This window comes from Periophthalmus magnuspinnatus, chromosome 9 (assembly GCF_009829125.3).
Source record: "Periophthalmus magnuspinnatus isolate fPerMag1 chromosome 9, fPerMag1.2.pri, whole genome shotgun sequence".
In the NCBI taxonomy this organism is placed as follows: Eukaryota; Metazoa; Chordata; class Actinopteri; order Gobiiformes; family Gobiidae; genus Periophthalmus; species Periophthalmus magnuspinnatus.
In genome coordinates, this window is record NC_047134.1 from 12,927,038 (window position 1) to 12,953,426 (window position 26,389).

A 26,389-nucleotide genomic window follows, 5' to 3' on the forward strand; every position below is an offset into this window, starting at 1 on the left:
ATAGCACTTAAAGAATGATAACAATGACGTGATAGAAACATGAACACACCTCATATATGGTTAAAATATATTTGTGTGTGCATTTGATCTTCTTCACATAAGTAAATTGAAGACAATGATGGAAGCTGAATAGAAATGTTGTAAGAGAATAACATGCAGATGAGAAACAAAGACGCAGAAGAACATTTGGAGTTAGTTAATGTTGCTTCATCTGCTGTTGACCAATGACAGACAGTGTTTCTTTGTTTGATTTTCTAACTTTCTGCTGGTTAAATCAACAAATTTTTCTTGCAAGATGACTGCTGTTGTGATTTTAAGCTTTACAAATAGAGTATAAACTGAACTGCATTTGGGAGAGAACATAATGCAGTAAAAACATGCATGGATACGTGTTTAAGCTGGTGTGACTGAAGTGTTTGCATTGTAGTGTCGGACTTTGGACTCTTATCTTAAACGTGAAGGCAGTGGGAGCCATAACTCATCACACAATATAGTTTTGTATGTACTATACGACTTATAAACTTACAATGACACAAACAGCAGAGATATTTTTTCCTCTTAATGTATCGCTTTACATGGAATTATCAGACAATCATTGACCAGCAGTTGTAGGGTGATAGCAGTTGGGTTTATGACCATAATGTTTACTTACACAGCTTTTAAATCATTTGAACAAACAACAAAACATGCTTTGGTGCACGACAGTCTAGCTCACACAGTGCTCTGGTTTTGTTCTTGCAGCTTCTTAGACTCTCTCATCACAACGATTGGCAGTTTAACCTCTGCGTTTCCTATCAGTGATGTGTCCAGAACCACCTGCAAAGACAGTTTTTTACAGTGATTAATTGAGCACAGCATGATCAATACACAATCAATCCTTGCTATACTGAAACCCTTGTATTACCTTGACTCTGTATTCCAGTTTGACGATGGAGCTGCTGAGGAGAGTTGGAGGGAGCAGGTTTGGGATGTGCAGAACTTTGGTGTCGGTCAGCTCCGTTCTGGCCCCCACTGGTTGTCCCGGCTCCTTTATAATGTCATTAGTGTAAACCTTCCTCTTTAATTTTGTGTGGAAACTTTGCTTCTCATACAGGTAGTACTTGGGCGTGACTGTGCTGTTTGTGTTGTTGATAATTTCAGTTTGGATTTCAATATTGTCTCCTTTGAACACGAACAAACAAACAAAAAACGTAGGCTACTTTTTGTTCAAGCCGATACATGAGATATAGTACAGTATGTAGTTTTTATGGGCTGTAGGTGACAATTATTCCACAAACTATGGCCCTTCTAGGCAACATAAAGAGCAGCTATTCCACAATCATTCACCGGAAGCCATTTAATTTGGACTTTTACCTTGCTGGTATCCCATCCTTTTGGTGTGGACGTTCAAAATCACGTTCTTCTTATCACTGCGCATGTATTGGGGTTTCTGTCCAACATTATAAATTTCCTATTAATGAATTACTAATGCAACAACTTTGAGGTTTACACACTAAAACTGCAAATATCATTATCACTATTGCAATTTCAACGACTTATGGTTCACTTGTGCTCAGAAAGTAATTTATCTCCATGTAAGTTCTTCTTTAAAGTGTCTAATTTCAAACTAGGCACTTCATTTGTAGTCTTACCATTGTCTCGGGGGTGGACTTGTCTTCATTGGAAACAATAAAGAATTCTTCTGAAGCTTTCTGATCCACTCGCTTAGATCTGATGGCTCTTGCTTCCAGGAAATAAGTGATTTTTCCATGTTTTCCCTTGAAAGAAGATGGTAGCTCCCTGCAAAGACAAGAACAAAGTTTGTTAGTAGCAGTTTTAGTTGTTTTGAGAAGGGAACAAATGTAAAATTGAGTCTAAAATCAGGTTTACCTACATATTTGGTATTTCAAAAGTAAAAGGGAACGTGTGTCTGCCCACTGCTATCATCTTAGAACCTTATGTAAAAACAATAACAAAAGCATTAATAAAGAAGCCATGTTTAAATATTTGTTGGTACAATATAGAACTTACCACGTGTTGAATCGTCAAGTACATGTTGCGCAATGGAGAAGTACTTTTCTTTTGAAGAGTACACTATGTTATGTCCAGGTGAGTAGTATTCATTCCACAGTACCGACGCTTTGCCCTTGGCTTTTACAATGACCCCATCTAGTTTGGTCTCTTTGGACACCTCCAGCACCACCCTCCCTGAGATGCTGTCTCCTCTTGAGAACACATTGTCTTTGTTGTTGGCATCGTACTCAATGGAGAGGCTAGTCATTTTCACAAGTGTGCATTGATAAAGCATTCACTCTTTTTATATCATCGTTTTACAACTGTCACATGCCACTTTGCACAACCTTTGCCACAGTGAAGTTTGGAATCTCAAAGTGATTAATTGATCTATAAACATAATTTTATTACGTCTATCATATATAATTCCATATGATCTTTTAATCTTTTTAATGCAAATTTTGAGTATATTTATTTTATATTGTATTAGAAATCGAAAAACTGTCAGAGTCAAGGCTTAACTCAGTCTATACAAATACAGTCATGTTTGAAAACAATAGGCTTTTAATTGACAAAACTTAGATGAGAATATCTGCCTCAAACAAGCTAGTGTTGATGTTAAAGTGCACAAATCAGCTATGTGCAAATAACTATTTGCTTTTTACTGTATTCAGTGAGAGCTTTTCAAGGCAACACAAGACAGACTGTGAAAAGGAAAATAAAATACCACAAACAATCAAAAGAAAAGGGCAGTGGATATCATGTCATACTGAGTAACTCAGACTGGCAGCACTCTTCCCCTTAGCCATACTATGTTAAAGAAGGTCGGTTAAAACTGGCTCCAGTTCTGGTCTGTGTGGGGGTAGGAGGGGTACAGGGATCCATAAGAAGGAGGGTCTGAGTCCGCTGCAGCAGCAGGCTGTGGCTGTGCTGAACTCTGGATGGGCTGGGCCAAGGCCTGAACAGGTGGATGGTAAATGTTCTGTGGACTGGGCTGGGCTGAAGCTTCAAATCCCTTTAGTTTAGCCGAGTGTTTGTTCATGTCTGTGTGGCTGTTTTGTTCAGGCAAAACAACTATAGGTAACTTGATCTCAGGGTTACTCGAACATGTGATGTCCAGCAGGATCTGGAAAGAGAACAGGCACCATATTTACATGTAAAATAAAATAACTTCTGTTTATTATGCCTTACAATAATTATGTATAGGATGTATATTTTTATATTAGGGATATACTGGGTGTGCCAGTAGTATTAATATTATTTTGAAGAAACAATACTTTTAAATGTCATATTAATTAACCTCTTATTGTGTACCTGAGCATGAAATATTATCTAAACGTTCAGAAAAAAGTAGGTGTTTCAACCTGCAGTGTTTTATTTAAATTCAAACATTTGCCAGTGAATGTTGGTATTACCTTGAGTCTGTACTCCAGTTTGATGATACTGCAGTTGAGTATAGATGGGGGCAGTTCCTTTGGAATCGTGATGCTCTTAGTCACAGTTTTGTTAGAGCCAGACTCCACTGGATCACACTTCTCCTTCAGGATGTCAGACGTGTTCATCCTCCTCTTACCCTCAGCAAAATAACTCTTCTTTTTGTACAAAACCAGTTTAGGCTTGACCATACGAGAGGACTGGTTTTTAATCTCAGCCGTGACCTGCAGAACTTCACCTGAAAACATTAAAATCAATGAATCAGTGGACATGTGGTATCAATGTGTGTGGAAGAACACATTTAAAAAATAACTTTATCTTGTTCTTTCTTTGATTATTTAAAAGGGTGGGGTATCCACCACCTGATTGTCTCCATGGAGATGCTATTGCTTTGCCTGACTGAAATGTTCCACAGTATGACATTAAATGTCCTCTGACCTGTGGCTTAGTGGTGTCACCTGCTTCTCTTCTTGGAGATTATTGTTTAATGCCAAAATGGCAAAATAATAACATCTCCACGGAGACAATCAGGTGGCAAACCCTCCAGTAGGAATGTTGCATAGTGCACCATTAACTAACACCCCTCCACAAAGCAGTGCCATCGCCTTACCCTGACCAGACTGACATGTAAATGAGAAGGTGTTCTGCCTGCTGAAATATTGAATAAACAAATTGCCTTGCCAGTATCCCAGTCTCTCTGTGCTGACATCAATGGCAACAGTCCCGGATCCAAAAGCACTGATGGTTTTATCTTTGCAGCCGTATTGAGGTTCCTATAAACAGATTTTATATTACTAAAACAACAGGACTGATGGAGCACTTACGCTTAGATAATGCATACCAGAAGTCCAGGTATGTCCATGTCCGCTTGTGACACAAATGTGAAGTGTGTTTTGGCAGTTTTTGTGATCTTCATGGACTGCTTAAGCTCTGCCTTCAACTTGTGCACAATTTTACCCACACTGGATTTAAACGTTGATGGCATTTTTCTGAAATTTGGACATATTGACTTTCAGTATTTTTCATACAAACAGTAACAAAGCATTTATTTTGAAACTTACCTATCAGGAATCTTGAATGAAAAGGGGAACACATGTCTCCCTGGACCAATGTCAGCATCTTGACAAAAAAAAAAGAAAAAAAGAATGAATATATTATATGTATAAAATGAATATATTAATCTATACTTAATTACTCGTAAATGAAATAGATTTAACATTAATTACCATCATGTCTGGTCTCTCTGAGGATGTTATGTTCCACGCTGTAGTACTTGTCCTTAGAGGTGTACACCATAGTCACATATTGTCCATACTGTTCATGCCAGCAGACACGCGCCTCTCCCTGTGCTATGAAAACAAGCGCTTGAATCTTAATCTCCTTTGAGACTTCTAAAATTATTCTTCCATTTATGGTATCTCCATTTGTGAAGAGGTTGTTGCTGTTGATGGCGTCGTATTCAATAGAGAAATTATGAATGGTCATTCTAGTTCTTTATAGCAGCACAGCTCAAACTCAGACTGCTGTGTAAAAGAAAAGTATGTGCAAACAATAAGCACGCTGCCGGACCTGTTTGTCCTTTATGAAATGTGTGGAAAAAGGGGCGGCCCAAACTTGTTTGCGTTACTCAGAGTCGCACGTGGTTAATGCCTGGAAAATACGCATCAGACCTGACTTCTCTGGTGAAGTAGAAATACAGGTATCTAAAGAATTAATCTATTTGAAATAATTGGCCATGGTAATTATTTAATATGTAAACTGACAATACATGTAAAGTTCTGCTTATAAAACATTATACAACACAAATCAATACATAAGAACACAACTACATGAAAGCCGTTTGGTGTCAGTAACTCTTGAGGTTTTGTCCTATGCCATCTCATAAATCCTCCCTTGAAAAAGAGATTAGTATTCTCAATGGGACTTTCCTGGTTAAATAAAAGTCAAATAATAAAAAAAAATTTGTTCACCCATAAGTGTCCATTATGGGTTAAAACTATTTCAACTCGGAAACAAATTGTAAGGCCATCCTGTTGTGAAATATGGCCAAACAAATGCTTAAAAGGTTCAACTGCTAAAATCAGGTTCAATTTAAACCAAAGCTGAAGCACCAGGCACCAGACACCAGACACCTCCTGCCCCGCCCCTGCCTCCACGTTAGCATACATTGAGGTTAACTGGTATATAGACAAAAGAGATTACATTTAAAAACTTGTTCCTGTAGTATTGACAAAATACAATAAACATCATACTATGGTTTGGTGTCATACTGTGATAGAGAAGGGTACATCCCATAAGCAGTGTATGGAGGAGGGAGGTCCGAGGGGTTTGGTGGTGGAGCTGAAGGTTGCAGCATTGCCCCTGGTGGTGAATATGGTCCAGGTTGTGGTGCATATGGCATTTGGTTGTACAATGGAAAGTTGGCATTTCCATAGGCTCCAAATCCAAATCCTGAAGCAGCCGGTGGTGGGCCGTTGGCAGCAAAGTGGTGAGCATTGAGAATCACAATGGGGAATTTGATTTCTGGGTCAGAGGCATATTTGACATCCAGATACACCTGCAAAGCACACATTTTTTAAGTTTCAGTTTGTTGGATTCATTTCTGAACTTTTAACTGAATTTGATGAAGCGTTATGGAAGAAGAAATGCTTCCCAGTACTTAAAAAACATTTTGGTTCCCATTCCCATCATTGACAAACTTTCAACCTTCATAAATTCTAATTTCTTTGGAGAAAATCTGTTGTTTTTTAAATCATACATTTATGGTGACGCTAGTGTCTAGTGACTCTAGAGTCTATGGTCACTCTAGTGTTAACTAGAGAAAGCACTTGTACCACATTTGAAGAGTAAATGTCTTGTAGGGCAGGAAATATGATAATAAAACTGTAACTGTGATCTCATCCCAGTGACGACCTGTCATTAGGGGCAGGTCGCTGGTGTAATAAGCTTCAGTTCTGGTCAGACACTGGTGTGTGTATATATATATAAACTATATATATATATATATATATATATATATATATATATATATATATATGTAGGTAGGTAGGTAGGTAGGTAGATAGATAGATAGGTAGATAGGTAGATAGGTAGATAGATAGATAGATAGATAGATAGATAGATAGATAGATAGATAGATAGATAGATAGATAGATAGATAGATAGATAGATATAGTTTAATGTCATATTGTGGAACTTTCAAGGTAAAGCAAAAGCATCTCCGATGGGACAAGCAGGTGCTGGGCCCTCCACCAGAGAAGTTACACAGTGAAAAAATAAAGTCTGTGAATCGTGATTTAAATTGGGATTTGGCTCCAAGAAATCTGTGCTAATATTTTTTGCCACGTTGCCTCTGTCTTACCCTAAGCCTGTGCTCCACCTTTATGATGTCACAGTTGTGGATGGACGGTTCCATGTCGGGGGGGATGTTGATGAGCTGGGTCACCTTCTGGCGGCTGGAGGGAGGGATGGGTGCCCCCACCTCTTTGACCAGGTCTTTGGTATGAAGTCTTCTCTTGCCATTAGCGAAAAAGCTGTGCTTGCTGTACACGCAAAACTTGGGCTTGATGTCTCGAGTTGAGTTGTTCTGAATGTCAGCCAAAACCTTTATGCTCTCTCCTACAAATGAAGCAGGCAGTGTCAGAATGACAGACCGATATGTAACCTGTCAATCAACCATTACTCACCTTGGTAAAAACCCAGTTTTTCCAGATCTACGTCCATCGAGACTGTTCCTGAGTTAAAAAGTTTTAGTTTCTTGTCTTTAGTTTCATGTTGTGGTTCCTGAAAATGTTTTAATACAAGAGAAGAATGGATACACTGTCAATGTTCAGCTCATAATAACATCTGATGTATGTGCTATTACATGAAATGGTGAAAATAGAACTGGGCTATGTGGAAAAAATAATAATAATAATGTTCATATACAATAGTAATAATAATGTTCATATACAATAGTAATAATAATGTTCATATCTTTGTTATTTAAATGTTTTGGACATCGGGCAGCCTGTGACAAGGCAGGCTGCAGGGCCTTTGCCCCAGTGAAACCAAGAGATGGGAAACTAGTCCCTCACTTGATTCTTGAATGAATAGCAGCTGTGTGGCTTCCTGGAATGTGAGAAATGCCCGTAAAAGAACTACCTTTAGCTCTGGGTTGTGGTCCATAACGTCTTGTGTCACATAGTTGAGCTTTGTTGTATCTTTCTTGGGAATCCTCATTGATCGGCTCAACTTGGCTTCGAGCAAATACACAATTTTACCGGTGTCAGCGTGAAAGGAGGAAGGTGTGCGTCTAGGTCAAAAATAAATATAGTGTGAGTGTGGTTACGAGGTTTATACACTATTATCCAATATAAACATCATGTACATTTCAAGTGATTATGCTTATCAATAGATAAATAAAAAACAAACTACAGTTGACAGGATGTCTTCCTTTACTCTCAATGCACATGATATTTATATTAGCACAGTATACCATTTTATTTTGACTTACTCCAGTGGAAACTTAAATGTAAATGGGTAGATATGGCGTCCAGGAGGAAGAACATTACTATCTGAAAACAGAACTGTTTAAGCCACACAAACATGGAAGAAGGTTGATGAAATACAACATGAAGCACTTACAGGTTTTACCAATGTCTCCAGACAGAATCCTGTCACCGTCACTGTCTTTGGGAATAGAACATACATATTTGTAAACATTACAGTATAGGGTTTTTTTTGTTTACAGTGGACTCATGCCGTGTTTAGAACCAATGTTTTGCTCATAAACTGTAGAACTCAATAGGCTAACTCAAATCCTGCATTTTAATGGTGAGATCACAAAACATGCTTTAACCTATATAATAAAAAGTCTACTACTTCTCATGATTTGTCCTTTTTTCTAATTGCAGTCTGATAACTTTTCAACGTTTTGGTAGCCAGCATTAATCACAGTTACAAATAATACTGATACAGTTTGACTTTTCCTCTGGATCAGACCTGAATCACACACACTCATAGAAAAGTTACTCAGCCTCTCTTTACCCGTTTTGTCTTTATCTTTAATGAAGTGGTGCTTGATGCTGAAGTACTTGTTCTTGGCGTGGTAAACCACAGTGGTTTTTCCGTGTCGCTCAGTCCACAAAACTTCTGCCTTTCCTTTGAACTTGATGGACAGAGACTGTGGCTCACACTGTTTGTGCAGCTCCAGCTCCACCTGTCCCGTTACTGTGTCTCCGACGGTGAAAGTGTTGGTTTCATTGTTCGCGGGGTTATACGTGATTTTCAAGTCTTTTACGGTTGACATTTTCAACAGCACCTTTGTTTTACTTCCGCTGGCTGTGCAGAGGGGCTGTGCAGCTGAGGAGCATGCGCTGTCCTTTTCCCTTCCTCCCTCATGGAGAGAGGAGCGCACAGACCCGCCCAGAGCAGAGAAAAGGGGCCACTACAGCAGGGCCCCAGCCAATCAGGGCCTGGCATCTAGAGCCAGGGGCCCACGGAACACCATGAAACGTGACCCACGTCACCAAAAAAACAAAGTTTATGGCCAGGCGGCTGGTCTCCAGCCTGTCACCAACTATGTGCTGCAGATATTCAGTAGGCCTACTCAGACAGCCAACAAAGTCCTACATTTACTCTGAGTAACTTTTTGAACAAACTGTAGAACCCACTTTTACTTGAGTTGGCAAATATGTTCTACTTTTCTATTGTTAAATAGAAAAGTAGAAAAATGCACTTTACTATAAACACTTTGACCTTGGTTTGTCTTTACATCACTCCTCCTTTAACTGATCTAAAAATAAAAGGGCCTATTTGTACATAAACTAAAATACAGACAATGTATTTCATGAGTTGCTGCTTTTTTTTAAATAAAAAAATAAAAGTTTCAAAATAAAAGTTTGTTTTTTTTAATATACTTTTTAAATATAATGGATGTTTTTCAATGATTTGAATCAACATTTTCGACAGGGATCTGCATCAGAAGTGTTATTTGATAACAATAATACAGTGGCTGCAGTTACATGCAAACTCTAAATTTGATTTAATATCATCTAATGTATTTCTGATTATTCATTTACATAATGTTAAATGTCCCTCAGTCAGATTATAGTTGTATTTTGGTGTGCATGTAAACATATCAGTGACACACAGCTCTTGTTATATTTATGTTGTGTGATATCTAGACCACAGTCTGTGATCTACCATATTGTTTTGTTTGATATTCAAAACCTTTTCTACAGACTTTTGATTCTGGGGAACTAGAGCAAATAGATGAAGCAAACAGAGCAGTCTCAAGAGCAGACAGTGAACGACCTGCAGAGACTTGTCATGTGTAAAACATAAAGAAAACACCTGTCGGGCAATAGACCAGATCTCATGTATACAGACAGGCTTGGAGTTACATTTGATGATGAAAATACTGTATACAGGTCAGTGTCAAAAATTTCAAATGCAAGACAATAAAGTTCCATGATCTAACCACTCTATGAAGTGCACCGAGTTACTGAGCAGCACTGACCTCCTCTATACGTCCAAGGAGCGCATAACTTTAAATTAAAGCTTTAAACTGAATATATTTTACAATTAGGTATATCTCACTTCATGTTCTTGAATGTCTGTGGGCTTTTAACATTTTAACATAAGGGCACATGCTGTAAGCCCTGTTACACCAATATTAGGGTGACTGGGGCCATTCTTGACTATCAACAATGTATTAAAACATAATGAGAGAGAGTCACTGCATTGAAAACTACATAGGATTACTTTTACAAATATTTGAATGAGAGACCATTATTTTGTCCCAAATAATTAACTTTAAAATGCTTGTAAATGGCATGTTTATTTTATTTTTTATAAGAACTAATTATTTAAAAGAAAGCTTCTCCATGCATCTTCATTTTGTTTTCATTTCCAGATTATTTTTTATTTCCAGTCTGACATTCTGACCTGTTAAATCTTTACACATAGAGCTTTATAGAAATACAGTGTGTGTATGGGATATGTGTATGTGCATGTGTACGTGTATGTGCATGTGTATGTGCACGTGTATGTGCATATGTATATGTATGTGTATGTGCATGTGTATGTGCATATGTATATGTATGTGTATGTGCATGTGTATGTGCATATGTATATGTATGTGTATGTGTATGTGCATGTGTACGTGTATATGTATGTGTATGTGCATGTACATGTGTATGTCCATGTGTATGTGCATATGTATATGTATGTGTATATGTACGTGTATCTGCATGTGTAAGTGTATATGCATTTGTATGTGTATCTGTATCTGTATCTGTTTCTGTATGGCACAATAAGTATTTTAGCTGTACAATTATAGACACACCTCAGTGCACTTGGATATCTTAGTTGAACATATTGAACATGCAGTGACAGTGTGATAACCTTTAGAGAGCAGTACAACTTCACCAACCTGTCTCCTTTCAGTCCTTACTCACTGTGTTATGCAAAAACTAAACTTTGAATACAGACAACAGCCTCAAGGGCCTGACCTCACGCCTGTTCCTTCAGTCATATCGATCACATGACTGTCAGATGATTATACTAATGGGTTTATGACTAATTATATTATAGCCACAATAAATGTCACAATGAAGTAGATCGTATGAGACCTAGAACTCTAATAATAATAATAATAATAATACATTTTATTTGAAAGCGCCTTTCAGGACACTCAAGGACACTGTACAAGACAAAGTTAAATGAAATGTATGGGCTTTTGAGGACAGACTATTATAGATGACCAAAAGTTCTTTTCAGTTTTAATGGCCTTATATGAAGTAATTTACATACTGTTATAGCTGTAACCTGTAAGTGCGTAACCTGATGCACCCTATGTCAAAGAAAAGGCTTTACGTTTTTGCAACAAACATAAAAGGCAGTTGATGTGCTTTTTTTAATTCATGGGAAAATGCTGTATGTTTCTACTGAACAACACAAACTTGTACAACTCTAGGACAACAGAGCATGATGATTCTACTACATTATTAAACCAAAAATCACCATAGAATTTTGTTAGTGAATTGGCATCATACGCATTAATTATTCTAAAACACTGATGAAACACATTATTAAATTATTACATCATATTAAACTTGACAATATCTGACAGTCTAAAATGCTACAGTACTGTAATCCTGTCAGGCATAACACACTACCCATTTTTCTTTTATGGTATAGCAATCAGCGCATAACATCAGCACTCAACATACGCAGATAAGGATAAAAAAAATCAATTTAAGTCATTTATCATAATAAGGTAAGAGTGTTCATGAAGTATTTATAGGTACACCAAAACAGAACAAGCCCATCTCACATGATCAGATGAACACATGACAAAAAAATAAAGACAAAACTTCAATATTTAGTCTCATAACTGGGCAAACGTGGCTATTTCCCACATGTTTCATAGGGAGGCGGAGGTGCATAGTCCATGGGTGGCGCTGAGGGCTGCGGTCCTGAGTATGGAGGGGGGTAATTCCCTGTAGGAAACGATTCAAATCCATAAGTTGGACGGAGGTTTGTATCAAAGCCTTGAGCAGCAGGGAGTATTATAATAGGGAACGTTATCTGTGGGTCCAAAGCATACTTTACATCCAAATACACCTGCAAAAACAGCACCGGGACATGTGTAAGTTTGATTTTGCAAATAATAAAAAGTGTACACAGTATTGCACATACCCTGAGCCTGTACTCCACTTTAATAATGCTGCAGTTGAGGAGAGATGGGCATGTAGTTGTGGGGATAGTGATGATTTTGGTGACAGTTAGACCAGAAGAGGGTGGCACAGTATCTCCAACCTCTTTGAGTAGATCTTTAGTCTTCATCTTCCTTTTGCTTTTTGCAAAGAAACTGTGCTCAGTGTACACACAATACTTAGGGCGCACATCCCGTGTTGACTTATTGTGAATAGATGTCACGACTTTTATTCCTTCTCCTGCAGAATAAAGCATGTTATTAAATGCACATAACACAATTGTACATTATTTCATTCATATCTTGGATCCATTGGGAGAAAGAGACACTGTTTCTTGTCTCGGACTTTGATACTTCCTCTATGACACTGGCTGCTCTCAAAATGACAAAAGTTATCGAAATATAATAAACTGGACAACAGGAGGAGTTTATCTGTCTAATACTTACATTATTATTCATGTTTAGATACCTTGACTCGGTTTAAAAGTAGATTTACCTTGGTGGAACCCGGTTTTGTCAATTTTCACATCCATTGTTACATATCCAGAGTTGAAAAAATTCAGTTTCTTATCTGTAACACCATGTTGTGGCGCCTATGACAGAAAGTGGCACTGTATATTATTTCATTTTAAAAAAAGCATTATGAAAGTTATGTTACCATTAAATGCATTGAATGGATGGGTGTGTTTTTTGAACCCAGGTTAAACTCTGCCCTCGCTTTACTGTCCAGTCTCATTGGTCTGGCCAGATTTGCCTCCAGTGTGTACTTAATTTTACCCCATGTACCATTAAAAGATTGAGGCAAGTCTCTGCAAATAACAAAGACGCACTGTTTTATGCATCCACAGTTGCTGGTGAAGTTGAGTTTGGATTATAAGAGTCTTACTGTGCAGGGATTTGGAACGTAAAAGGGTAAACAGTGCTGCCCTGGGCCACAAGGTTGTTTCCTGAAATCAGTCATGGAGTCAAGATACTGTTTACAATCATTAAGTCGTATTTGTGCAAGTTTTCAGTAAAGGTGGTACAGAAGGTAAAGATTTAGCAGACCATTACTTTAAAATAAGAATACTCATCATGCAAGTATAGACTACAGTGCCCCCAATAGTTAGGGAAGCATATGACATCTTTGTTGAATCTACAAAAGTGAGAATTTACAGTTTGTAAATATTTAGTTAATTTAATTGAACTGAACAATACATAAATAATGCATAAAACTGGCATTAAGAATAGACAAGACAAACTGGTAAAATATCTGAAGGTCAAAATACTGAAGAAAATAAGTAAGATCTCTTTAAAAAGCTGCAGGTTTTAGAATTCTGTTACTTACCGTTGTCTCTCTGGATTAGAAACTGCTCGATACTGAAATATTTCTCTTTGCTCTTGTACGTATCTGTGCTTTTTCCATTTTTCTCAGTCCATAACACGCTTGCTTCTCCTTTTAGTTTTACACTTAAGGCATTCACTTTTGTGCCTTTGGTCAGTTCCAGTGTCACTTGTCCTGTAATGTAGTCTCCACTGCAGAAAACATTGCTTTGATTGATGGGATTATAGCCCACAGAAAAGTTCTTAATTGTACTAATCATACTGTGACCTGCTACGGCTACCAACCTGAACTGACCTAAGACACGAAGGATTCCCTGATCATCTGCAGCAATAAGCAAAGTGCACAATGATAAGCAATAATAAGCAATGATTAAACCGTAGGTCTGTCGAGGGCTGTTAAAATACAATCATAAGATCATTTGAAGAGAAAACATTGACAAGTTTGAAGCAGGCCAAATGGTTTCTTATACAGTTTATTTCTCTTCATTTATCATATCATACATGCAGTCAATCCAAATACGTAACAGCAACAACACTTTTATACCCAGTAGAACATTGTATTAGTTATGCATTTCATATAATGTGACACACTGTTAGTTAAAGCAAACATCGCTTGAACTGGACATTAGATCTGGCTATTTACCATGTTAAAATGTATGTAAAAAAATGAGTTCCAAAAATAAATAGCAATACATCTAAGAGCACTTTACCAGGTTTCTCAAATGTAACATAAAATAGTATAGGCTACATTTTGTTCACATAACAAACAGTCCCCCCTAACGCTGGCTGTGTTGATACAAAGGATCAGAGGAGGGTCACTTTTTAATAAAATTGTTCTTCTCAGACTAGTTTTCTGACTTCATAGTTTTACTCTTACTTGAGTAATATATTTGACAGCGTAACAGTATTATTTCAGGTAACATTTAGCTAAAGATATACTTTGTTTTTCTTAATTTTGTGGCTGGAAGTACCAGATTTTTTGCATCATTTAAACATTAACGGATGTTACATCAAGACAGTTCTTTCTTACTTACCCTTGCTTAAATAGTTGTTTCCCCATATACTTTTTGACTCTTAGTAGTAATGTCGAGTGATGAGTAATGTCTTGCACTAGTACTTTAATATTATTTTGTAGTAATAGTACTCTTACTTGAGTACAATTACTCTTACTTCTGATAGATACACACTACACTACTCAGACAGAACATGGTGAGCCACTGCAAAATCATAGTTGTTGACTGAAGTAAGGAAGTGTTGAAATACACAATGAATCACTGTAATAAACTGGTCAACAGCCAATATCACAACCATAGATGCCATGGCACATGGTGAAAAAGATTCTGTTTTTTTACATATGAAAAAGTAGTTCAGATAAAAGACATTTTTTTAAGAAAAGTAACTACAATCAAATTGTCACATGGAGTATGTGTCTCATTTTGTGCATTAAACAACTGAGATGAATTACATTTGGTTGCTTGCGTGCACAGGTTTACAGTATTTAGGTCATGAAAATGCACATTTTATAAAAATGTATGTCTTATCTGACATAAATAGATCTTTGTGTGTTTGTGTGTCAACCTTAATGCTGCTGATTTAAGGAGATCAACCAAACTGCTGTAGTTACAGTGTAAAAACATTAATAAATATTAACTTCACACAAAGGAACTAATGATGAATGTTCAATACTATAGTGCACTTAGGCCTAGATAAGACAATCTTTCAGTCTGAGTGCAGCAGGTCTGATCACATGATGTCATTTTTAAACGGCTCATTTCTACGTCCTTGTGGCACTCAAAGCCTCTTTAAGGCAAGGCAGGTAAAGAGTCTTGCACATGGGCAAAACAACAGTATTAACTGTGGCAGCAAGGATCGTACTGACAGAGCATAAGTCATAACCTATAGAATATTCAATTTGGTAGAAATGGAATGATTTTGGTTTCCTGATTGAGACATATGTAAGATACTGTCTGAAATACCTGAGATGGAGCAGCAGACGCAGAGTCTAAGGCTGCAGTGGAAGCGTGTTGTAAATGTTATTATCATAGATGATAATAGGGCAGCGCACAATGACTTCAGAAGAACCTCTTACATCAAGAAGAACCTGTAAAAGCAACACTTTAATTACATATTTTTATATTATACATTTCAAACTCCACATTTTGGAGCAACAAGTTTACCTCAATCATGTAGTCCACTTCTAATATGGGGCAGTTAGAGATGGACAGGTGAGTATTGGTGGGAATGGTGAGCAGGAGTTCTTTGTGGACATCTGGTGTGTTGGGTTTAATGTGTTCTCCGTTCTGAGTGACCAGGTTTCGTGTGCCTGAATTGCGGTTGTGTCTTCCGTGGGTATAATACGTCTGCCTCTCCTTCAGTCTGGCTTTGGGGGTAACTGTCCGAGATGAAGCGTTGTTGATCTCACAGATGACTTTCACAGTTTCACCTGGGAAAAGCACAGCACTGACATGTTAGCATTAATGACAAATAAACCCACCCCGTAGACAGATGAGTGCGCTCTTACCCCGCATGAATGCTTTTCTTTCTAAAGTTGCTGTCAGTTCAACTGGACCAGAGGTCCAGCACAGGCAGCAGACGTTCATACTGTTAGATCCTGAGAGTGGAGCCTACAGAGCAAAGAGTATGATTTATTTAAACACATGAAGGAAATTAAATGAAAAGTATTCTTAAAATGTAACTTAAATTGTAAGGTATGATTATGCAACAAGCATTCTTACCCATAGTTCAGGTCTGTTGCTGATTCGTTCTAAAAAATGTAGCTCTGTCTCAAAGGATTTTGCAAAATGCCACGGTCTGTCAATGCTCACTGTCAAAAGGTATTGTATCCTTCCATGAATGCCATGGAAAGAAGATGGGAAATCTCTATTTAAAAAAAGAAAAAATATATATACACATATATACAAATTAACAAGTGCATGCTGAGTCTTTAAGGAGGCAAAACATCACAGGACTGCATTAACTGTTCAGTTTCACATTAGGTCACAGCAGCTTCTCCTATTTTCCTGTTGTTAAAAATAACAGTCTACTTAATGTGTGGAAAGCTGGTGTAGCCTCTATAGTTGGAGGGGCCTGCCTCCTCTACCTCCTCTACCTCCTCTTCCTCCTCTACCTCCTCTGACACATGTGGATCACAGATGACCCTGGCACACAGTGTGACTGTTCAAACATGTGCACGTACCCGTGTGGGATGTGACAGGTGAAGGGGTACACATGCGTCCCAGGGGGAAGTTTGGTTTGTCCACCACCAAGTCCTGATAAAGCAGAGACAAACACAGGACATGAGACACTGCAGGGTGGCATCTGTGTCCATCTCACACAGGGGGTGGATACACACTGTTTTCTTGCAGAAGTACGCTTTTTAAGTTGAACAAGTTGATTTTTGCAGAGAAATGTCTTCGATGTCTCTTCTTGCCCCCGCTGCCTGTGCTCCAGTGCACATCTACATTTCCAGTCAGGGCCATGGTGATGGATGTTATTTTCGTCTCCTTTGTGAGGTCGAAAGATAAAGTTCCAGTGACGGTGTCTCCGCAGGAGAAGGTCCTCCTCGGATTAGCCGAGGTCAGATTTATGTTCACATTCTTGAAGCCAGACTCGAACATTGTGTATCAGCTCTCCCGATCAGTCTCTTTAAATGTAGTCCACTTCCTGACTTTTATCAACCTCAGAAATTCTTAAAAAAAACTCGACAGAGCAACACGGCGATAACATGAAATCACACAGCACTGCGCATGCGCACAGGCGGAGCGGCCCTCCACCCAAACACCGCCCGCCCCCAAACAATTATTAATCACAGAAAGATGCTGCAGCGACCTGGACAAAGTGAGCATCATATACAAGCACTGCCAACACTCAGGAGACAGAGCAAGATGTACTATGTACCAGTTTCAGAGCTCTGTCCTTTTCCACTGTGTGATGATGTGACCCTGTTATGATCATTTCACTCTTCTAGGACAGATGAGCTTTTACACAAAACAACAAAATGAGACTCGTACCAAACGTGGTACTCGTGTGTAAATAACGTGTAAATAAATAATTTTGATGCGTAAATGTTTGGGCTACTTCACTTAGAAATGGTCACTGTGATAAAATGACCAGTAGATGGCGCCATGTCCTAGTGAGTCACAAGGATCCGACTCCAGCAGGAATCAGGATTGGCCAATGTGGCGGAAGATGTTTTTTTGTTTTTGTTTTTTTCTCATCTTAAGTGCTGTATTTTTTGCCCACTTCAACCAGGGAAAATGTTGTTTTTTTTTCTTATTTTAAGTAAAACAAGACATGGATGTTCCATTGGCAATCTTGTTTTAAGACAAGATAAATACTTAAATAAGATAATAAGTCATAAGTACCTGAATTAAGATTCTTTTTCTTTGGAGGCTCCTTGAGTGATTATTCTGAGAACACAGAAGGCTTAATTGTATTGCACCGTAAAAGAAGGTTAAACACTTTCATTAAAAAAAGAATTACATCACTGAATGGGAGTATAGTGTCTGTGAAATTAGTTTTTACTCCAAACCACTTTGATTTGAACTGTTTACTTCAGGGCTTAAGGGATGCTTCTTGAGAGTAGGCTCCGAGTCTATCAGAGCAATAGAGTAGTTAATACAGGCACAGCACCTCTGTCCTGACCTTGATGTGGGACCATCCATCATGTGTGCTTAGAGAGGCGACCCGGGCGAAGGGGTCGTTAGGATGGAGGACATTTTAACCTATAGGGTTTATCTGCTGTGTCCTCAATGGGTGGGTAGGATAGGTAAAAATAACATGGTAAAACAGGCGTATAGGATTTTAAAATGTATGAAACCCTGATTTCAGTGTGAAATGCTATTGTTGCCACATGTAAGGTTGTACAGCTTAAAAAACACACACATATAAATGCAGGAATGTAGTATGTTTGTCTACTTCTATACTGCAGCTGCCATCAGGATAACTCAAGCGTCAGTCATCGAAGAGGAAATACTACTTGCATTATCGAGATGTTGGGGTATCTGTAAATCTTCAAGTCATGTTTTGATGTCCATATTTTGTCTCTAATTTGTTGTACCTCCTCCTCTGCACACATCTACCCTCAGGACAAGCTCAGGCCAAGTCCAAGTTTCAAATATAACCACTGCTGAGAATTCACAAAAGACCATACATGCATTGTAATTTAACTTTTTTTTTTTTTACCTTTCCTCATGACAAAACACTGTTTTCTCATGTATGAACACAGAAAAGCATGAAAATGTAACCCCTAATTTCTCTTATGCACATTTGGATTTAAATCTTAATTTGAACATTTGCCATATTGGTGCAAATCACATCACACAACAGAACATCTGTTGAGTCAGTGTCCATATTAGTAATACACCATTAAACATCTGTGTGATGTGTAAAATGACTCACCATATGCAGACTGTTCACTCTGTTGTTTAAATGCACATTCATTTCATTGAGACATTGTATAGATGTTATTTCCCATTCAGCTAATGTCAATCAGCCTTGGTACTGTCATGCATTCACAATAAAAAGAAAATAAAGTAAATAATCCATCCATCTTCTTTTGCTTATCCAGGACCGGGTCACTGAAGCAGCAGGGACTCTCACTTCCTCCAGCTCCTCCCAGTAGGACTCAAGGTGTTCCTAGGCCAGCCAAGAAACATAGTCCCTTCAGTGCATCCCAGGTCCTCCCCGGGGTTTCATTCTGGTGGGACATGCCTCCAGAAGAGACGCCCGAGCCACCTCAGTTGGCTCCTCTCAACATAGGGGAGCAGCAGCTCTATCCCGAGCTCCTCCAGTGTGACTGAACTCCTCACCCTATCTCTAAGCGAGCGACTAGCCACCCTGCGGAGTAAACTTATTTCAACCACTTGTATTCATGATGTTGTTCTTCGGTTGTACGGTCAATACCCAAAGCACATGACTATAGGTGAGGGTAGCCACTTAGATTAACCAATAAATCGAGAGGCTTTGCCTTTCGACCACAACAGTCCAAAACAGCAACCGCATCACTGCAGACGCTGCACTGATCAACCTGTCAGTTTCCATCATTCCATTCTTCCCTCACTCGTGAACAAACCTCAAAAATTTTGAACTCCTCCACTTAAGGCAGAGACTCTGCACCCATCTGGAGAGGGCAAGCCACTTTTTTCCTGTCAAGAACCATGGCCTCGCATTTGGAGGAACTGATTTTCATTCAGCTTCAGCTTCCAGCTGCTTCACACTAGGCTGCAAACCACCCCAGAGCATGTTGCCGGTTCTGGCTGGATGAACCCATCAAGACAACAACTTCCTGCAGTCCCCAAACCAGACACCCTTCAGCCTCTGACTGCACCTAGAAATTCTGCCCATAAATACCATGAACAGAGCTAGTGGCAAACGGCACTGGTTCAAGGCCATATCCACAAAGCACATGTGGATTGGTTGGGCAAATGAACTCTGATCCTGATGGAAGGTACAGAGCTTCCAGTGCTCCGCCTCCGAGACGTAAACCACACTGCTCCTCCTGAATCCTGAGGTTTGACTATCGGCCAAATTGTCCTCTCCAGCAGCCTGGAATAGACCTTATCGGGGGAGTGTGATGGAACGTGGTGATTCCACTGTAGTTGGAAGACACCCTCGGGTCGCCCCTCTTCAAAATAGAGACCGCCACCCTAGTCTGCCAGTCCAGAGATCCTGTTCACGACCGCCACGCAATGTTGGAAAGGCATGTCTGCCAAGACTGCTTCTTAACATCCAGAACATCCTCTGCATCGGGACTTGAAAACTCCCATTCCCTTAAGACCCTCCCGATACGCTTGGGTCTGCCGGATCTTTCTGGCATCCTCCTCTGCCAACAAATCCATTTCACTATCAGGTGGTGATTCATTGATACTTCTTTTCACTTGAGTGTCAAAGACACGCGGCTAAAGGTCAAATGACATGGCGAGCTCTGGACTAGGGTGTCCTGGAGCCACGTACACTGATGGACACCCTTGTGCTCGAACATGGTGTTTGTTAATGACAAACTGCACAGAAGCACAGCACAGAAATCCAATAATAGAACACTGCTTGGGTTCTGTTCACGGAGGCTGTTCTTCTCAATCGCACTGCTCCAGGTGTCACTATCATTGCCCACATAGCCATTGAAGTCCCCCAGTAGAACAACAAAGTCTGCAGTTGGTGCATTTTCCAGTACCCTTCCCAGGGAGTCCAAGAAAATCAGGTACTTTGCACTGCTGTTGGGCCCATAGGCCGACACAACACTGGTCCTGAAGGCGCAGGGAGGCGACCCTCTTTTCTCTTGTTCACTGGGGCCCCAGATATAGGGGATGAGCTGTAGAGCAATAAACAATCTCACACCAGCTCACTGTCTCTCTCTGCAGGTAACACCAGAGAAGTGGAGAGTCCAACTCCTCTCAAGCAGTTGCGAACCAGAGTTGTGCGTGGAGGAGAGGCCAACTATATTTGCTCAATAACGCTCAATCTCCCACAGAAGCTCAGGCTCCTTTCCCACCAGTGAGATGACATTTTATGTCCCCAAAGCCAGTTTCTGTGTCCAGACATCCAGTTGTCAAGACCCCCCCACCTTTGACTACTATGCCTTTTGTAGATCTCTCTGCAACAGTCCCTTACATTTCCTCCTGCAGGTGGTGGGCCCAGGAGAGGACAGCCCTACACCGCTCTTTCAGGCTTTTCCCGCTTACTGTCGAGCACCAACCTCAGGTCTGGCTCCATGGTGAGGCCCTGGTGACGGCAATCTGGGCGATGTAACTGGTCTTGATGTCATACTCATCATAAAGGGCTTCTGAAATAAATGATGTTAGTAAGTTTAACAGTTGTCAGTTCAAAGGGCATTTTTTTTATTCAGTAACCTACACATTTATATGAACATTGCATATATATATATATATATATATATATATATATATATATTATTATTAAGAAAACCTTTGTATAGTTCATTAGAGTACATTAGTATAGTCATGTGTAGTTTCAGTTATATCATTGTGTTTGTATTACAGGTAATTGCAATGGATAATAAGATGGATTATTACACAGCTCCTCATTGCATAAGTTCGTCTTTAGGTGCTGAGGGCTGAGGTCCTTGCATTATACTTATATTACCATGACAAACTCACAACACGATGTGTATTATTGTACTAGGCCTATTATTTGTGGAGCTTATGGCAATCGTCAACTTTAACTTCAGTTCATCTGGAGAGGGTCTTCTGTGGGAGAACTAATTGTTTGTTAATTAGTGCTCTTGCTAACAGACACCCTCTGTGGGAATGTATTATTACATAGTCAATAGACAGGCTCTGTCAACAAGGCTGTTCGCTAAAGAAGTGATTATAAAATTTAGGTTAAAGACTGATCCTTGTTTGAGCACTTTAATGAAAATACAAGAAAAAAAACAAAACTATATATAATCATGTATCTGTCTATTTCTACCACTATACATAAAGGACAAGTTAGATTCAAGTTTGAATCTATTATAAAGAAATTGTGAATTTAATTTAGGGTCACGATATACAAATGTAGTTAATTTATCAGTATACCAGTATTTTAAGTTCAAATTACAAAGTCTTCAGGACAGGGGTGGGCTTCATGATGTTACTGCTCTCTCCACGCCCTTCTAATCTAAACTGACATCTCTCTGGGTCCCGCCTTTCCCATCCCTCAAAACTCATGCCTCATTGCACTATCCATGATGTCAGGGAGGAACCGTAAACTGCTCAAGAAACCATTACTTTGAATTAAAATATGACAAAATTGGTAAAAAAAAAATGTATCACTCACTTGTAACCCTTGAGAAACTGATAGTACTTTTTCTCTCGCTGTTAAAGCTGCACTATGTAACCTGTCATTTATTCTATTACAGGTGTTTTCAAAGCTAAAAACATATATTCTTACTGTGGAGATCTGACCTGTAACGTAGCCTGCTGTCTCCATGGAGATATGTTCAATTGCAATAACATCTCCATGGAAAAGACAGTGGTGCACCCTCTACCAGAAAGTTTCACAGTGCACCTTTAAGTAATATTTTTGTTGTGAGAATAATAGTTAAAATAATCATCCCAGCATGGCTACATAGATTTCTTGTGACACACTTTTTTCAGTCCTCCATCCTGTGAAGCAGCTCTGGTTAAGCCTGTCAGTGGTTGTCATGGTGATCGCCCAGTCGGGACTCATCCTAAAACCAAAAACTTCTCCTTGTGCAAAATGAAGCTTCATTAGGAGGGTGGGGGGGAGGGGGTGAGAGTGGTTAGGTAAAGCAGACAGACAGGAGTGAGAGTGAGACAGGAGTGCTCCTCCAAGTGGGTCACATCACCGGAGCATTGCATAAGCGTCAACACTGCTGCCCCTGTGATATGCCCCAGCACACAATGATGTTCAGACTATTGGAATAAATAAGGAAATTCAAATTCACAGTCAATGAGCCAGACATATGCAGTGTTTTAATTAGGATGACAGTGAGAAGCGCTCTGCATTACATGGACATAACGACGTATGTGGAGGTCTGCTATTGTCTCAAAGGAGGAAGTGGTGACAATACAATGGACACTTTCTGTCTGCCAGTTTGGACAGCAGCATGACATAGCAGTTTTTCTCTACTGCAGATACCATGACCTCTAATGGAATATTAGGGAGGATGGACGAAACCTGTCACTTGAATACTTAATTAGGCTATATACCATAAAAAGGTGAAGATAAGGTTAAAATGCACTTGACTACACTATCTTTGGGGAGATGCTGGGAGCAAAAGCCAGGTGACACTTTTCCCCTCACAAACTACAGTTCCTTGTTACTCAACAAACCTTGGTTCTATAAGGACCGGTACTGGCTATAATGAGTTAAATAAAGTCTACTTGAAATCTGGAAGTGTTTTCACTGTTGCCTACCCATACTCTGGAGTCATCGGTAGAGGGTGTACTTGTCTACAAAATGAACCACCAAAGGCAGTTGTTTGAAACATTTTGTTGGACGGTTTCAAACCCCCCTGTGCACAGAATAGAGGAGAATGAAGAGAGAGAGCGTGACTGTGTGCATGTCAGGAAGACTGAGCACTGAGCCTTTCCATCAGGCACAGGATGGAGAGGCTGACAGACAGGCAGAGCCCAGATAGACAGGGCTGCTGAAGGGGGCGGAGTTACACTCATGTGGGCGTGGCTAGCAGCTGTCACTCACTGTTGGTTCCTACGGCGAGTGGGCGGTTCTAAAGTGCGGGACGTCCAATAGGCGCCGCCGCTGCTTGTGTCGCCATGGTGACGGGGCTGTGCCAGGGAGGTTGTGATGGGTTGACAGGTGCGTGACAATCGGGGCTCTCTGCAAGCATGTACGCCAAAGGCAAGAGCAGCAGCGTGCCGTCCGACAGCCAAGCCAGAGAAAAGTAAGTTTTATTTATGGGGGAGGAAGCGGCGGCGCGAGGGGAGTTGACGCGCGGCCGGGGGCAGTCGCGCGCTGAGCTGCGATAGGGGAGGGCACAGACGAGCCGCGTGCAGGGGCCCCGCACAGCGCTGTGCACGGCTTACAAACTTAGGGCTGCTGATTTTCACTATTGCTCTATTAGCCTTTAGAATCGTATTTTACTTCATTGGCATTTTCTTTTTTTTTTTTAAAACATTTAGCTCATTTAATTTACCACAACGTGAGTTTTGCCTTACATTCTGCCAGAGATCTATTTTTGTTTTAGGACTTTTTGTTTAGTGAGTTATTTTTATTTCTTATTTTAATTGCATCTCAAACTGAAAAGTGTCTGATATCATTTAAACCGAGCGTGCAGTTTCAGTGTTTTGTTTCAGTCAATAACCAACTCATGTGTCTTTTGTGGCGGATACAAACAGATGGGCTTTATAACAGGTACCTCACTAATTGGCTTTTTCTAGTTTAGATAAGGTTAGACCTATACTTGACTAACAATCATAAGACTATATTTCCTTCTCTGGGTTTATGTAGGCTAAATATCAGACACACTGCTTAGTCAGGTCCCATTGTGTGACTATTTCAGTTGACATAGTTGAGCTGGGCATGACCATGTAGAATGTGGCCAGGTGAAGTTGTGATGAAAGCTTAGCCTAATCATTTTTTTGTGCTACCAGTTAGAAGGACATTTTCTATTGTGCCTTGAAGACTGTTGGACTTCTTGTTCTGGAGTTTTTAACAGCAATTTAAAATGCATGTTTGTTTTATTTGAAAGTAAGGTGCCTTTGGATGTTCATGGTCACAGGGACTACAACAAAGGAAACACTCTCTGTATGTTTGAGACCAGATGAAAAAGGCAGTGAAGGGCAAAATCAGGCACAGCAAAGTTCTTCTGTTAATAAGCAGTCCTGTATCAGAGGTGTGAGCTGGAGGAGCAGACCCAGCGCTGCCTAGGCTTCAGTTGTTTCTCATTTCTGCAGCTCAGCGGGGTGTCAGAGAGAAAGAGGACAGGAGAAGACTGAAGCTCGGCAGCAGAGCGCAGGCAGGTCTGGCTGGGGGAATTTGCTGGATCATTAGTTTACAGTGTTGTAGTACTGACCTCAGAATGGACCCCCACTGACACTGGGTCTTGGCTTTTGGCCCAAAGATGTAAAACACGTCTTTCTGCTAGAGACGTGCATCAATGCTAACCAACTCTTTGAGGGTTTCTTTAAAGAAGGAACATAGCTCAAAAGTTGTTGTTGATGGTATTTGTTTGTCTTTATTTGAGTGTGTGTGTGCGTGCGTGCGTGTGTGTGTGTGCATCATTTTGGTTTATGAAATAAACTATTCTGGCACATTCATCTTAATACACCAGTAACATTGAACCAACACCAACAGTGAACCAACCTGGGTTAATGATGTAGTTATTGATATTGTGACATTGATATTGATTAGGCCTATTACATATTTGTTACATAATTATACATTTGCTATACATCCACTTTAACACATTAAATGTTATTCACACTAAATCATATCGGTGTAAATTAATCAGGATGATTTCGATCAAGGAGCAGTCAATACTTTTGCCTAAAATGACGGCATGTGTGAATCAAAGGGAAGGACCTGGAGTTAAATGCAGTTGATAATTTTCTCATCTCAATGAGATCTTTTTGTCCAGTCATTTGCGGTTACATGTGTCTGTATTGAAATAAAACATGCAGAGATAAGATTGTAGGTGAAGTCATTAAGATTTGAGACAACATAGATTTCTGCCTAACTGTAATATGTTTCATACAACATGCTTTATCTTACAGTCTCTGTTACTTATCTCAAATTCATTTTTGTCCTCAACTCTTGTCTTTGATTGGAGTTAATCCTCGTTGTTCTGATTTCTTCTCTCCCCCTCTCTCTCTCTCCCTCTCTCTCTCTCTCTTTCTCTCTCCCTCTCTCTCTCTTTCTCTCCCTGTGGCTCCACCTGTGTTTGGGTCGGACTTGATTCTGATTTGAAGTGACAGAACATGGCCACTCACGGCGTACTGCAGTTGTTGGACAAGTATAGGTTTCAGAGGCAGTTGGAGGACATAGTTCACATCGATTTACTTATCATTAAACTGAGTTGAAACTGAAACTGAAAGAATTTCTTCATTTCCCCTGCTGCTGTTCAATCCTCTGATACAAAATCTTAAATGTAAAAATCCTAAAAAGCAGGATGAGTGTATTAAACTCAATGTAAGAAAGTTTCAGTTGGTGTCATTGCTGCTTATGCATTAAGCACAAATGTGGTGCTGAAGTGTGCCTTCTGCTTTAGGGATTGTCATCACAACTCTCTCTGAACCGAGACACCTCACAATGCTGCTAGGAGGCTGCCAGTGCAGCACAGAGCATTGCATGCTGGGAGTGTTTATCTGACTGAAGCAATTCAGACTGCCACTCCAGCTCTGACAGTGAGCTACATTATGGAGGAGCACAATGAGACCACATCTCTCAGTGAAAACATTGCACACTGTCCACTGAGCCAAAGCTGTGAGCTGTGACCTGAGGAACAGGACAGAAACA

The 26,389-nt window shown here is 39.7% G+C and overlaps 6 protein-coding genes across 7 annotated transcripts in view; 1 reads left to right on the forward strand and 5 right to left on the reverse strand.

Moving 5' to 3' along the window:
- Positions 1-84: 84 nt before the first annotated feature.
- LOC117376085 (arrestin domain-containing protein 3-like) lies at positions 85-2,287 on the reverse strand. Its single transcript, XM_033972488.1, has 6 exons — positions 2,011-2,287; positions 1,874-1,934; positions 1,632-1,779; positions 1,354-1,429; positions 905-1,161; positions 85-816 (listed from the first exon to the last, which is right to left on the reverse strand). Exons 1-6 carry the CDS (start codon positions 2,285-2,287, stop codon positions 712-714), a joined length of 924 nt encoding a protein of 307 aa, XP_033828379.1. The 3' UTR covers positions 85-711.
- A 322-nt stretch (positions 2,288-2,609) lies between these two features.
- Positions 2,610-5,085, reverse strand: LOC117376558 (arrestin domain-containing protein 3-like). The gene is made up of 6 exons (XM_055224361.1): positions 4,653-5,085; positions 4,488-4,545; positions 4,268-4,415; positions 4,103-4,199; positions 3,408-3,664; positions 2,610-3,118 (listed from the first exon to the last, which is right to left on the reverse strand). The coding sequence occupies exons 1-6, from the start codon at positions 4,909-4,911 to the stop codon at positions 2,822-2,824; spliced, it is 1,116 nt and encodes a 371-aa protein (XP_055080336.1). The 5' UTR covers positions 4,912-5,085; the 3' UTR covers positions 2,610-2,821.
- A 73-nt stretch (positions 5,086-5,158) lies between these two features.
- On the reverse strand, positions 5,159-8,746 carry LOC117376086 (arrestin domain-containing protein 3-like). The gene is made up of 7 exons (XM_033972490.2): positions 8,455-8,746; positions 8,053-8,097; positions 7,922-7,982; positions 7,570-7,720; positions 7,113-7,209; positions 6,788-7,044; positions 5,159-5,983 (listed from the first exon to the last, which is right to left on the reverse strand). The coding sequence occupies exons 1-7, from the start codon at positions 8,714-8,716 to the stop codon at positions 5,678-5,680; spliced, it is 1,179 nt and encodes a 392-aa protein (XP_033828381.1). The 5' UTR covers positions 8,717-8,746; the 3' UTR covers positions 5,159-5,677.
- A 2,991-nt stretch (positions 8,747-11,737) lies between these two features.
- Positions 11,738-14,510, reverse strand: LOC117376840 (arrestin domain-containing protein 3-like). Its single transcript, XM_055224221.1, has 8 exons — positions 14,485-14,510; positions 13,736-13,843; positions 13,455-13,642; positions 13,014-13,074; positions 12,786-12,936; positions 12,624-12,720; positions 12,112-12,368; positions 11,738-12,036 (listed from the first exon to the last, which is right to left on the reverse strand). The coding sequence occupies exons 1-8, from the start codon at positions 14,508-14,510 to the stop codon at positions 11,821-11,823; spliced, it is 1,104 nt and encodes a 367-aa protein (XP_055080196.1). The 3' UTR covers positions 11,738-11,820.
- Positions 13,909-17,198, reverse strand: LOC117376449 (arrestin domain-containing protein 3-like). Its single transcript, XM_033972939.2, has 6 exons — positions 16,803-17,198; positions 16,647-16,719; positions 16,186-16,330; positions 15,972-16,074; positions 15,628-15,893; positions 13,909-15,551 (listed from the first exon to the last, which is right to left on the reverse strand). Exons 1-6 carry the CDS (start codon positions 17,065-17,067, stop codon positions 15,453-15,455), a joined length of 951 nt encoding a protein of 316 aa, XP_033828830.1. The 5' UTR covers positions 17,068-17,198; the 3' UTR covers positions 13,909-15,452.
- A 6,310-nt stretch (positions 17,199-23,508) lies between these two features.
- ssbp2a (single stranded DNA binding protein 2a) overlaps positions 23,509-26,389 on the forward strand; it is a 35,402-nt gene continuing 32,521 nt past the window's right edge. For both annotated transcript variants that reach the window (XM_033972664.2, XM_033972663.2), the window contains exon 1: positions 23,509-23,816. In XM_033972664.2, coding sequence (XP_033828555.1) covers positions 23,761-23,816 — 56 coding nt within the window. In that variant the 5' untranslated portion in view covers positions 23,509-23,760. The remainder of the gene's footprint in view (positions 23,817-26,389) is intronic.

Coding starts and splice junctions, on each gene's coding strand:
- LOC117376085 (XM_033972488.1), bottom strand. CDS start 2,287: ATGCTTTATCAATGCACACTTGTGAAAATGACTAGCCTCTCCATTGAG. Junction 1,780..1,873: donor ACTTTTGAAATACCAAATAT/GTAGGTAAACCT, acceptor TTGTCTTTGCAG/GGAGCTACCATCTTCTTTCA. Junction 817..904: donor AACTGGAATACAGAGTCAAG/GTAATACAAGGG, acceptor CTGTCTTTGCAG/GTGGTTCTGGACACATCACT.
- LOC117376558 (XM_055224361.1), bottom strand. CDS start 4,911: ATGACCATTCATAATTTCTCTATTGAATACGACGCCATCAACAGCAAC. Junction 4,546..4,652: donor CAGAGAGACCAGACATGATG/GTAATTAATGTT, acceptor TTTTTTGTCAAG/ATGCTGACATTGGTCCAGGG. Junction 4,416..4,487: donor TCATTCAAGATTCCTGATAG/GTAAGTTTCAAA, acceptor TCCAAATTTCAG/AAAAATGCCATCAACGTTTA.
- LOC117376086 (XM_033972490.2), bottom strand. CDS start 8,716: ATGTCAACCGTAAAAGACTTGAAAATCACGTATAACCCCGCGAACAAT. Junction 8,098..8,454: donor TAAAGATAAAGACAAAACGG/GTAAAGAGAGGC, acceptor CTATTCCCAAAG/ACAGTGACGGTGACAGGATT. Junction 7,721..7,921: donor ACATTTAAGTTTCCACTGGA/GTAAGTCAAAAT, acceptor TTTTTGACCTAG/ACGCACACCTTCCTCCTTTC.
- LOC117376840 (XM_055224221.1), bottom strand. CDS start 14,510: ATGGGGAAACAACTATTTAAGCAAGG. Junction 13,643..13,735: donor CGTGTCTTAGGTCAGTTCAG/GTTGGTAGCCGT, acceptor TGTTTTCTGCAG/TGGAGACTACATTACAGGAC. Junction 13,075..13,454: donor TCTAATCCAGAGAGACAACG/GTAAGTAACAGA, acceptor GACTGATTTCAG/GAAACAACCTTGTGGCCCAG.
- LOC117376449 (XM_033972939.2), bottom strand. CDS start 17,067: ATGTTCGAGTCTGGCTTCAAGAATGTGAACATAAATCTGACCTCGGCT. Junction 16,075..16,185: donor GCAACAGACCTGAACTATGG/GTAAGAATGCTT, acceptor TTTGCTCTGTAG/GCTCCACTCTCAGGATCTAA. Junction 15,894..15,971: donor AAGAAAAGCATTCATGCGGG/GTAAGAGCGCAC, acceptor TGCTTTTCCCAG/GTGAAACTGTGAAAGTCATC.